The 13,224-nt window shown below is 40.9% G+C and overlaps 1 protein-coding gene across 1 annotated transcript in view; it reads right to left on the bottom strand.

Annotated features, from left to right (window-relative positions):
* The window catches only part of NBAS (NBAS subunit of NRZ tethering complex), a 363,078-nt gene that overhangs the window by 169,832 nt on the left and 180,022 nt on the right, over positions 1-13,224 (bottom strand). Inside the window, exons 39-40 of the mRNA XM_045011210.1 lie at positions 10,515-10,591; positions 9,797-9,934 (exon numbers count right to left, since the gene is read on the bottom strand). Coding sequence (XP_044867145.1) covers positions 9,797-9,934; positions 10,515-10,591 — 215 coding nt within the window. The remainder of the gene's footprint in view (positions 1-9,796; positions 9,935-10,514; positions 10,592-13,224) is intronic.

Below are 13,224 nucleotides of genomic sequence, written 5' to 3'. Positions count from 1 at the left end.
TGAGAAGTAGGTTTTTTTTACTGGCAGAAAGTTTCTGGAGGCTTTTCAAGAATGTTAGTCCATGGGTCAGTGAAGATCAAATAACCCTGTGAAAGTGGCTGGTACATACTCACTGCTGCCAAGTGGTCTTGTAAAGAATTGTTTGAAAGACATGTTATTTTTAGGGAAAGGTGATGGTCCAAAATAAATGAAATAGCCACAGCTTCTGGGGACATACAACTTTGCCATGCCCAGATACAGAAATGGCTAAACAACATCTTCTAATGGAATCCTTTCTACTATTGATAAGGCTGCTTAGTACAGCTTCAGAAGTTGACACCCATCCAAAAAACATGCCTTGAGATGGTGTGACTGGGGTTTGGGGCTTGATTATACCTTTCCCCTGGGTCAGGAGATCGGAAAAGGACTGAATGTTGATTGAGACGACATGCATAGGAGTCTTGGGAACCAAAACTGTCTGGGCCAGTTTGGATCAACAAAGATGACTTACGCCCTGTTCTGACAACTGTTCTGTAAGACCCTGGAGATGCATGCATCAATAGACACTGCTTTCAAAATTCTCATTTCCACCTGTCCCAGAGCAAACTGGACTCTTCTGTTTCCTCCTCCCCCAAATATAAGGTAATAAGTGGGTGTAATAGGGAGATGTCCAAGTGCTCTGTGCTATGCACATGTGCATATGAGCTCCCCAACCTAATAGGGAGGCATCTGTAATGGTTGTCCTGTGCAGTGAGGAGGAAAGTACTGAAACATCCTCTTACACCTTGCAGGGATTCTTCTACCATAGCAGAGACTTTGGTGGTAACTATGGCATTCATGGACTGTTGGTTTGGTGAATACACTGCTTGAAGCCACACCTGCAGGCAAGGAAGATGGAGTCTGGCAAATGGCATGACATAAGTGCATAGAATCACAGGACTTAAAGGGACCTTGAGAGGTCATCTAGTCCAGTTCCCTGCACTCATGGCAGGACTAAGTATTATCTATACCATCCCTGACAGGTGTTTGTCTTACCTGCTCTTAAAAATCTCCAGTGAAGGAATTTCCACAACCACAATTTATTCCAGTGCTTAAACACCTGACAGGAAGTTTTTCCTCATGTCCAACCTAAACCTCCCTTGCTGCAATTTAAGCTCATTGTCCTATTCTCAGAGGTTAAGAATAACAATTTGTCTCCCTCCTCCTTGAAACAACCTTTTATGTACTTGAAAACTGTTATGTCCCCATCTCAGTCTTCTCTTTTCCAGACAATTTTGGGGTGAGCTGCTGGAACATCCAAACTGCAATCCTTCAGTCAAGTTTAGTAATTCTCAACAAATTCCTCAAATAAAAAGAAATATCATGACAAGATAAAATAAATGCTACATATGAGTATTATTGATTTGGAACTCAAAGTAGGTCCATATATCTTTTCTGTTTGCCTGTGAATACCACAAGTGTTCAGAATATGGCATCCTGGAGGACCCCCACACTCTCGAAGATAGTATGCTTTCCTTGTAGATCAATAAAACAGTTATCTTATCTGTTCTATCAATAGGAAGAAGACCTACAAAATTTATCTTTTGATGAAAATAAGAAACTTAGGCTTGGAGAACAGAAATGTCCTCCAGAAGTGATCTTAGTAAATAATTCCTTCCTGAGCTGGTCCACAAAGACGCTACAGGGTTGTCTTTATGGTGTGTTAGTGCACAGCAGCTGGGCTGTAAATTTTAGTGCACACCTGAGTGCACTGATGTAGTCCCAGGATTTAATACTGTGTAAATAAGACCTACCTTCTCCTCAATTAAATCCCTCTTGAAGACTCACTTTTTCCAGGATGTCTATAAGAAAATGGCTGACTAAATCACCTTCTAATTTTATCTATCTTTAAAAAAAAACAAAAAAAAAACAAAAAAAAAAACTTCAGTCCCTCATTCTGTGCACTAGCCTTCACTGAGTAAAGCCCTGACCTTACAAAGCTTTATGCACACGCTTAACTTTATGCACTGTGAGTAGTCCCATTGACTACTGTGGGATTACTCACAGTATGTAAAGTTAAGTATATGTGTAAGTTTTTCAATTTCTCCAGGACAGCCAGGAGCTGCAGAGTGGATGACAAACTTGGATATCTAACTTTAACATTGTTTTTCAAGTTGCCATGTGAACAAAGTGTTTATACGGTTAAGACCTAAGCCTGCAACCTTTAAAAATGTAATTCATGTCTTTGCTCTCTGATCCTTCCCTAATGTCTGTTACTCCTTTCACTGAATCACATCTTACATTAGTTTATTAACCCCTCAAACCAGGGAACATGTCCTTTTAATCTGTATCGGGAGGCACCTGACACTCTTGGGTGCTTTTAATAATCTTAATTTAAAAAAAAAATACTCTTGGATGTTCCAGTTCATCAGGTTCTGGAGTCAATTGAAACAGTCAATTGCCTTTCATTTGCCCTGAGCCTAAAGTTACCACTTAAAAAAAAATAGAATTTTCTGCTATGGAATTCAGGTGTGTATAGTAGGCAGTGTTTTTGGAGGTAATGCATCTGGTTTACACATGAGGGATTTCTTCCTGACCTCAGATACCAATCAGTTTATGTCCTGAAGCATGAGGATAGGTAACACTTGTATTTTTTTCTTAAATTTGTATCTGAAAATGATAGTTATTAATACAAGTATATAGGGTATTTCGTTTTTAATATTTACTAAATTCCCCTCCTATCCTGCCGTATTTTATCCAGCAGCACTTGGTTAATTATGTGTTCCTTTAAAAAAAATGTTGCTTATAAAATGATAGGTTCCAATTTCTCAGTTTGTGTGTGTTGTGGACAGCATGATAATGTTAATTTGACCCATACTGCTTACCCAAAATGGGCAGCCATTAGAACTACAATTCCACAGTACCTTCAATTTCTAAAATTATAACTACCTAATGGAGAGTCCCTCCTCTATTTATTTGGTACAAGACTCCATGATGTGGAGATGGAATTTATGTGGAACTATCACTAAAGCTTGAAATGAGAAGTCTCCACTCTTGTTTATAAGCAGGGGAATAGTTTTAACCTGGTATTTTATTTCACTGTAATGAACACACAATTCTAGACATAACTGATTTATACCTATGGATGTCAAAACAGGATAATGTTATGCATATCTGAGTAGTAAAGGCAAGAATACTCATATAAATAGATTTGATAGTAAACCCCTTAAATGGTAGGTTCCATTGTTTGAATACTCAGGCAATTTTTGGCTAATGGAATACTTCCTAGATTTTTTTTTTTTAATTTTATTGCATTGGAGAAGTCCAAAAGGATTTCCCACTACTTATTGGAAAAAAACCTAACAGAAAGTGAGATGTGTGGCAATGATGATTTATTGAGTTTTAAGTTATCCTGTTTAAATGAGCATGGTAATTATCAAAACCTCACGGACTACATGCTCAAATTAAATCGCACCACAAAACATAACTGCCCATAAAATACAAGATAGCCGACAGGATAGTTCAATAGATTGTAATGGGACACAGAGCCTTACGCCTCTTCATCTCTGTTTCACATTCAGCCCAAGCAGGTAGGACTCAAAGGTTGTTAACCTGTGATAGCTATTTGGGGGCCTGTATGAAATGCATTTACAATTTCAACCCACTTCTCACAGTAGATCAGAATCACTGTGGTATAAGTCTCTCAAAATATCTCTCAGTCCTGAAAGCACTTTAATCCATCAGTATTTTTTCTTTCTTTTGCTCCAGCTCACTAGAAAACTTTTTCAAGTCTTAGGTGATTATCTCATGGAGACACAAAGATGCTGCACGTAGTGAGCAACTTACAGCCATGTACTGCTATGTGAAAGTCCACATACGGCTACCACAAAAACAATCAGAGGGTGGCAAGAAAATTAGACACTCCCTAACTGAGCGTTCTGGTTCTCCTCTGATTGTGGAAGCCAGATCTTTTAGTAAAATGAACTTTAGCATTTTGTAGCAGATCACCTTGCAAATTTGACAACTGGAGTGAGAGAAGAGCAGTTGGGTAGGGATCTGGAGAAGAATAAGTTTAGGAATATTATGTTTTTTACACTATCAGTGTTTGGAGAGCAGCTTGAAAATAGCATTAAATTGAACGCGTAGCACAAGTTCTCTTTTCCCCCTCTTGCTGCCTCCAAGACATTTTTAAAAAGGGACAAGAGACTTAGCAAGGGGGACAAGTAGGTGTTACAGGAACACAATAATACAACTGTGAGACTACACCTAACCTAGTGTTGTACAAGGAGATCATTATTTCTTTTGTGACAAATAGTTCAATCATGAAATTCTTGGATCAAAGTAGAAGCTGAGCGATGTGAGTCTGCAGCTGGGGATGAGAGGTGCAGAAACATACTTAGTTACATAAATTGATTTGGAGGAGTTATGATGTTAAAAATGTGGTTGGAAAAAGTTATTTGACATAGGGCCCTTACCAAGAGTTGGAGGGAGAAGGAAACTGTCCTTTTTTCTGAATTAAAAGAGAAAGCTTTGTTTAGGCAATGGCCAGATGCCTAGTATGACAACTGGTGTAGCATTATTACATCTTGCCTGCAGCAACTTTGAGTCCCTAAGGCAGTGGTGCTGGAACTAGGGCTGCTGCCGAACCTCCTGGCTTGAAGTAGTCATAACGAACACCAAATACATGGTTTCCATCATCAGCACCTTTACTATAAAAATTGTTCCAGCACCCCTGTCCTAAGGTGTTGGCATTTTGAATAGAATGTGATGACCAGGACACAATTGACATATGTACTGCAGATGCCTGAGATATCGCTTCAGAGTTTTAGGAATACTCATTTATGCAACAAGTTTCCAAGGGTTACAATAAAATGATGGGAAAACTATTTCCCAGGAATTGTGGAACTAGGAACTTACCTTAAACAGAAAGATTTCTGGAGCTATAGGAATAATCTTTTTCTCCAGTGGTTCTTGTGTGGATATGGGAACTAACTCCAAAACTTGCCTTTCAGAAGTAATAGCAACAAAAAGACTGGCACACTGTTACTGTGATTAAACTTGGCATCTGAGATGCAAATGAAGAATCCAATGTGCCTGCCTACAAAATGCTGCTAAGATCTGCATCCATGTTTCTATGGTGCTTGATTGTAAGAATCCAACAGAACTTCCTGAAGAAACTCTAGTGTATGTGAGATCTCTAGAGCTTTGTGATTACTGTATTACTCTATTTGTATGACAACAGCATCTACAGCGGGGGTAGGCAACCTATGGCACGCGTGCCAAAGGCGGCACGTGAGCTGATATTCAGTGGCACTCATACTGCCTGGGTCCTGGCCAGCAGTCCAGAGGGATCTGCATTTTAATTTAATTTTAAATGAAGCTTCTTAAACATTTTAAAAATCTTATTTACTTTACATACAACAATAGTTTAGTTATATATTATAGACTTATAGAACGATCTTCTAAAAACATTCAAATGTATTACTGGCACACGAAACCTTAAATTAGAGTGAATAAATGAAGACTCGGCGCACCACTTCTGAAAGGCTGCCGACCCCTATCTAGAGGTCAGGGCCCCATTGTGTTAGGAAGTGCACAAAGAGATAGCTCTGCCCCCAAAGAACTTTGTTTCCCCTCACACCAAAAATGTAAATTCGACCAGATCAATGAATAAAGCAAGAGATACACACACTAAGGAATTATGTAGGAACAACCCAAATGCTCTTCCCCCTTCCCTCCAATATATGTCAGGACTTCTGTGAATAATTTCCCAGGTGCCTAGGATGCCAACTGGTGCATGATTCTAACATCTTACCTGCAGCAACTTTGAGACCCTAAGGCCTCAGCATTTTGCATGGAATGAGATGAACAGAAAATGATCTATTATTAAGGCCCCTTCAGTCGCATACTTTTATGATTCTGTGAATTGGCGTATGTACTTCATATGCTTGAGCTATTATTTTACTATTCATACTCCATATTTGTGCTACTAGATCCCAAAGTGTGATGAGTGTGTATGATGTATATAAGTAAAGCATGGCTGGACTGCAAGACCTGCAGGCTGAGGCCTGTAAGATTTTAGTTTAGCCATACTAGGCTGTAAACTTAAGAACACTTGTCATAAGTCGGTGACCTAGGAATATCCCTATGCCAGTAAGGTTGCAAAATAAGATGCGCCAATAGGTAATGTTACAGAAAAATAGACTGCAACACAGGAAGTGGGGGGGGGGGGGGGGGAAGAATGGAGGTGAGAAAATTGGAATGTTTCGCCAAGGGGGGGAATGGGAACAGGAACTGGGAACAGGGACACAGGCAAGGCTCTGTGGTGTCAGAGCTGGGAAGGGGGATACTGAGGAAGGAAACTGAAATCATGCTTGCTGGAAGTTCACCCCAACAAACATCGAATTGTTTGCACCTTCGGACTTCAGGTATGGTTGCTCTCTGTTCATGTGAGAAGGACCAGGGAAATAGGGGGCTTATTCCTTCACTCTCTTAACAGCTGAGATCACCAGAACTTTGTGATTATTATTCTATTTATATTATAACACCCACCTGGAAGTCAGGACCCCATTCTGCAGATACGGCACAATAAGTCCTTTCCTGCAAAGAGCTTTATGTTTCCCCTCACACTAGAAATGTAATTTGACCAGATCAACGAATGAAATTTCCTTGAGAGTTCTGCTTGGATTCCAAGATGCATGAGGGGCTAATGGAGAATCCTTGCTGAACTTTACTTCTCTTTTGATGCCCAGGCTGTTAATTGTCTGATTTCTAGATCCAGATGAAGGTGTCCCTGCTTTGAGAGGTCTAGTAATTGCAGCAGGTGCAATGTGAGTTTCTGGACTAACAAGTCCAAAGAGCCCTTTGGGCCAGTCGAAGATTAAGAGGAGGACTTCAACTCTCCCTTTTCCTCTTTTCTGCATCCTTTATTTTAACTGTTTTGAAAGGTAGTAAATTCTTCTCTGCCACGGATATTATTTCTACTGCCGTGGAGAAGCTTTGATCTCTAGTTACTCCCTGGTTTTGGAAAGGTTTTAAACACCCATGCCTCAACCAGAAGCCACCTCTAAAGGGAAGTAGGAGTAGACTTCCTCTGTGACCACCAAAACAGCCCCCTACCTGGTTACTTGCACCTTCCTCTGAAGCAGCTGGAACTGGCCGCTGCCCTAAAAAGGTATGGCACATAGGTATGGCAATATGGAATGGAACCAATATTTTTATTAAAACCCAAAGATGTCAAGTGAACTAAAACAATGTGAACTCTGAGATTCTGAAAGACTGCCTTTCAAGTATGCATCTCACCCTGAAAGGCTTGCTTCCAGAGTCTAGAGTGAAAACTGGGTTGTGTTCAGCATATGTTTTGTACTTCCCTGCCCATGACGGGACATTTGGGAGTGATCAAAGAATGACACCTAAATTTGTATTGCATCAGGTGACTAGTCCTAGGTTCTCAGAAAGAATTTTTGCAGGCACATCTTGAGAAACCCAGTCAGGGGTGAAAGCTGATGCATGGAATCAGCAATCATAGCTACTGGGGCTACTTGGTTATAAATAATCACAGCCGGGAAATGACTGATGAAGTAAAGTTTAGGACTTCTGTAAATATTACCATGTTGGTAACGTTTTGACCAACCATGTCTCTTTTGATTCCTGGGTGAGCAATTCTTGGCATTCAGTTCCGAAAGCTCTTCCTGATTTTGAACAATCGGTGGCTATGAATTCTTCCCAGCAGCTGTCCAGTTGGGAATAAGTTTGCTTCTCCGGACAGAACAAACTATGGTATGTTGTCTAGGTGTGTAATTTACAACCTGTGCTTCATTGCGACTACCAGCCACTTTTTAAGACTCTGGGTGCAGGGAGTAGATCAGAAGAAAGAGTCTTGTAGAGAAATTGTGAGTTCTCATGTACACATGCTCATTTTGCCTTTATCATTTTGAGGATTTTCTTTGTTTGGAGGAAAATGTATCTAGGACCCTTGGATGCTTCTGTTCCAGATTTTTGCTCTCCTAGGTAAACAGTTCCTTGTGAATACCCTTGGTGTTGATAGTGACCAATGGCTTGGACAGTGATGGCTGAGGCATCTCAGGCTTCAGGGGAAAGGGATGCAAAGTCCTTTCCCCACAGTGAAGCAGAGTCTTCTGCAGGACTAACTCCCTGAGCTGGTCAGATAGCATCTTGTCTATAGATTCTCTCCTCAAAATGCTCAGAATCTCCTGATCAAACTCTTATGCATAGAGTTGGTTTCTGGGAGGAGATGGGGCAACCCAACATGCTGTCTGACTCTAAGCTGCATGCTGTGGCAGTGCAAGGATCAGCTGATTATGAATAAGGCTAAGATTTTGTCATGGATATTTTTAGTAAAAGTCACAGACAGGTCACGGGCAATAAAGAAAAATTCACAGAACCCCATGACCTGTCTCTGACTTTTACTAAAAATATCCATGATAAAATAGGAGGGCACTGGGCAGCTGCAGGGTGGCTGGGAACTCTGGGGCCCCCACCGCCCATGGGGGCTCAGGGTTTCCCCCCCGCCCCGCAGCAGCAAGGAGCGCTGCTGGGGTTCCCCTGTCCTCCCCCCAGTGGCGGGGAGCAATGCCGGGGTCCCCTGCCCCGTGATGGCGGCGGGCAGGGAGCAGCCAGGGGTCCTTCTGCCCCATGGCGGCAGCAGGTGGGGAGCTGGTAGGAATCCCCCATGCCCGCAGAGGAATCCCCCCTGCCGGCAGTGTCTGGGAGCTGTGGGGTACTTCTGCTGCAGCTGAGAGCGTGGGGGGCCACTACCTCAGATAGCGGGGGGTACGTTACCGCTCCCTGACGCTGCAGAAGACGGCAGGATCCTGCAGCTCCCAGGGCTGAAGTCATGGAGGTCTTTGGAAGTCACGGATTCTGTGACTTCAGCAACCTCTGTGACAAAACCGTAGCCTTAGCTATGAACAGGCAGAGTTTAATTTGCCCTTTCTAGAGCTGCCTCACTGCTTCTCCCTATGCTGGCTGGACAGCTCTGCCATGAGTGAATGGAGGCAGAGAAGTCCCGGAAAGGAGGTACTGCTAGCTGGAGATCCAGGTGATTGAACCCACCACTCTGCCAGATACCTGATCTTGGGGAAGAGGAGTAAGAAATATTATAAGTCACTATTCCAATAAAACAAATACAAATTAAAAATGATAAGATAAAATGGTCCAGAGAAACTGAACCATCAAATTGTTCAGCTGCTGGAGGCAGAAAATCTAGTGGCCTGAGATGAATGGTTGGGTTTAGTCCCTGAGCCTCCAAGAAACAACACTGGACCACCTCCAAAATTCCACAGGTGGGGACATTATTAGTGATGAATAAGGAGAGAATCCGTACAACAGAAAGAAATTAGTCAAATCAAATCAGTGAGTAATTATCATTTGGTAATCAATTTGCAATGCCGTATTTTTGACCTAAGGTACAGTGCAACAATACACTGTCTCAAAACACGCAAAAGAAATCTTTTGGAACAATACAGTTCTTGTTTAGACAGACAGTTTAGTCTTCCCCAGAAGTGTAATATCCATGCTGGCAGATGACCTATTCAGTATATGATGAATGTTTGTAAAGTGCTTTGGAAATGGACAGTGCTTCTGTATACAAATCCTAAACAACCTGACATATCAAAAACATGTATTATACTATTTTGAAACATATGTTGAGTACTTCTCTGTTTACAGAACAGTAGAAGAAATAATTATATACAACCTGGCTGACTGTCCAAAGTGCAAGTTAGAGCTGCCCCTTAACAGGCTTAATACAGGCTTTTTTAGAATAGATTTTATATTGCATATTAATGAATATGGGGGGAAAAAAAAGAGAACTAACCCTGTAGAGGGGGTGGCATTTGTCCTTGAAACATGGTGCCAAATGAGCATAGATCTGCAGGCTATAGTAATAACTTGCCAGCTGGAGAGATAAAGCAGAATGTGATTGCTTTTCAAAGCACTTGTTGGCATCTACCACCTAGGAGAAAAAGGACATTAACTTAGATGAAAGAATTAACAAGTTTATAATTGTAAGTGCACAAGCTTTCTAGAAGCTAGTCTTGAACCATGGTTTAGAAGTAGAACTGTCTATGTGTGTTTTTCTCCCCCCTAAAAGGGATTTAATACAGAGCAAAAATGGACATAACTGCATCAAAATACATAACAAAAGACCACCTGTATTACACTAGCTCCTGTCTTGAGGCTACCACAAAATATCACTCAGCTACATTAAATACAATTCTGATCCCTCTTTATTAAAATGCTACCTTCCAAATTTGTCAGCCGCATTTGAGTTATTGTTGTGCAAAAAGGCTCGACAAGTTAATTTTAATATCAGGATGTCTGGCTCCCATCACCACTCACAACACAACAGTTTAGTAACATCTGTTCAGATTTTCTTCAACATTATCAGCCCAAAGCTGGATTTTGTAGAGATCAAGGATATGAATTTTAAGCCCAAAGAAACAGGTTTCCAAGATTATAAGCAAGCAAATATATAAGAGGCTAACGTCTGCACGCGCACACACACACACACACACACACACAAACAAACTTACCTGTGGTAATGCAAGTAGGTAGGCAAGGGATAAGGTCATATCATTTGGTAAAGCATCACTAGCCAGTTGTAACAGAACTGAAATACAGGAGGGAGAGGGGAAATAAAGGTTTGATTACTGACCCATCTGTCCTTCACAGTTAGCAAGTGAAATATTTACCATGTAACCATATTTTTAGACTCTAGCTTGAAGCATTCTATATATGTTAAATTAAACATTCATGAGTGCAATCCAGGAAAAGATAATGTGTAGTTGAACTGCAATCCCGATTTACCTTAACTTCCAAGCAAAGCATTTATATACATTAAGCAAAAAAGGTGAAATACTGCAGTATCAGACCCCAAAACAAACTGCTGAAACATTTTCTGCACTGATTTACAACAACTAAATCTGTTGGTTGTAAAAATCAAGGCAGTGGTATAAAGTTATGAGCATTAAAGAAAACCAAGCAGAGGAATAATGGTCTCAAGTTGCAGCGTGGGAGGTTTATGTTGGATATTAGGAAAAACTTTTTCACTAGGAGGGTGGTGAAGCACTGGAATGGGTTACCTAGGGAGATGGTGGAATCTCCTTCCTTAGAGGTTTTTAAGGTCAGGCTTGATAAAGCCCTGGCTGGTATGATTTAGTAGGGGACTGGTCCTGCTTTGAGCAGGGGGTTGGACTAGATGATCTCCTGAGGTCCCTTCCAACCCTGATATTCTTTGAATAATGTAAAATACATTGTTTCCTGAAGCTAGAGCATCAAATTTACTTGTAAGCTGCACACAACAAAAATCTCAATTATTAATCAACTTTTCATCTTTAAATAAAAAAGCAACATAGTATTGTGTTATTTTAAAGGAAGACCTGTACACTTAAGTATTGATAAAGAACAAGCAAAGCAGCTGGTTCAGACGATACATATTCTAAAAAATTAAGAAAATTAGCTAACTGTTTCACTAACAATTATTTCTGAAAGCTGTTTGCCAACTGATGAGATACCAAAAGACTGCAGAGAAATTGTGGTTGTGATCCAAAATCCATTGAAGTCAATGTGCTTTATATTAGCCCCTAATGTAGTACTGATTTTCAAATAAAAGACAGAACTTTCCTGGCCCGTGCTTTCCTATCAGAAGAGAAGAAGAATCACAGAGATCCTAGAAGGCAATGGGAGAATGAGCAATAAGTATTGTTATGAACGAACTTCATCTGACAAACTGTGGGAGTCTTCAGGCAGGAAAGGCCAAACTCTCTCTGCCTCTGAGTCCAGAGCACATTTCCTGACCTTGACTTTCAACTTCTGCTTCTCTGCCAGGCAGGTGACTGGGGACAGCAGACTGCCCGAGGAAAATCTTGAGTTCAACACTCCAAAACCAAATTTGCTGGTTCCCTTTCAGGGCATTTAAATTTCAAATTAAACTGTCTGGGGCGGGGGGGAATAGTAGAGTCAAGATGTCCAAAAAATGTCACCATGGAGGTCTGCCATTTGCACTTCTTTGGAAGCATATAATTAGGGCTTCTGATCTTAGGTGTTACTCAATAAACATCAATAAAACACACCAATACAAAAAAGAAATTAGTGTTTAACCAATAAAACATCAGAAAATACACCAAAAATGGTTACTTGTACCTAAGGGCTTCAGGGGCATGCACAGGAATTTAAACTTCATTGCTTTTGGAAGGGCATGTTCTGTGCCCCCGTCCCACGGACTTCTGTGCCACAGCCGATTATTGGGGTGGTCCATGCCCCTGCTTAGCCCTCCTCCCCTTGTGCAGTCCCTGAACGGCTTGTTTAACCAGAGCTGTCATGCAGACTACTGGAGTGTGATTTCTCAAGTGCAGTAAAGCGTTGCACATATCTAGTTTGTGCAGATCCTGCCCGTGTGCACTAAAGGTTCCCTAGTGCACTTTAACCTAGTGCTGTTTGAAACACTGCAAAGAGATTAATCAGAATAAATACTACTGCAATGAGTAACACATACAATATACATTATTCATTACAGTATATATAAAAGCCATTTACAAAAGCTCCAAAAAAGCTGATTTTCTGTCATCTGCATAAAACTCAAAAATTGCTAAAAATAAACCCTGACAAAATGAAATTAATTAATCCCATAAAAAATAAGTCTTACATGTAATATAAATCTGGGAAAAGCAGAGAGACCTATGCCCCAGACAGGACAAAAGGTTCCACCTGCCTCCAGTCATTTAAGAGAAATTGGAAAACCCATAGTTTTGAGGCATGCAGGGGATAAAGGATCTTGTCTATTCTATGTAGACCTCCTACTTTTAAGTGAATCCTACGAAGAAGGAACTTTCTCTGAACCTGTGAATTTCAAATAGAAATGGCAGCACTTGGACACCACTTATATGTAAGCAGCACTACAGAATAAGGTGTTTTGGTTTTACTGTATATCTTCTTACCTTGAATAAACTATGCCAGACACAAAAAATATCACCAGCAGTTATTCTGCTCACTTCGGGAAGATGTAATAATTCTTCCATCAGTAGATCTCAATGTATTTTACAAAGAGGTCAGTATCATTATCCCCATTTTATAGATGGGCTACTGAGGCAAAGAGGTGCAGTGACTTGCCTAAGGTCACCCAGCAAACCAAAGGCAGAGTCGGAAACAGAACCCAAGTCTCCCAACTCCTGGTGGAGTGCTTAATCACTAGATCACAGTGACATCATGTATACTTGTACTTTCTTCCCACTCATTGTGCCTCTG

Source organism: Mauremys mutica, chromosome 3, assembly GCF_020497125.1.
Source record: "Mauremys mutica isolate MM-2020 ecotype Southern chromosome 3, ASM2049712v1, whole genome shotgun sequence".
Taxonomy (NCBI): domain Eukaryota; kingdom Metazoa; phylum Chordata; order Testudines; family Geoemydidae; genus Mauremys; species Mauremys mutica.
Note: the sequence above shows the minus strand (reverse complement) of the source record. Positions and strands in the feature narration are given on the sequence as shown.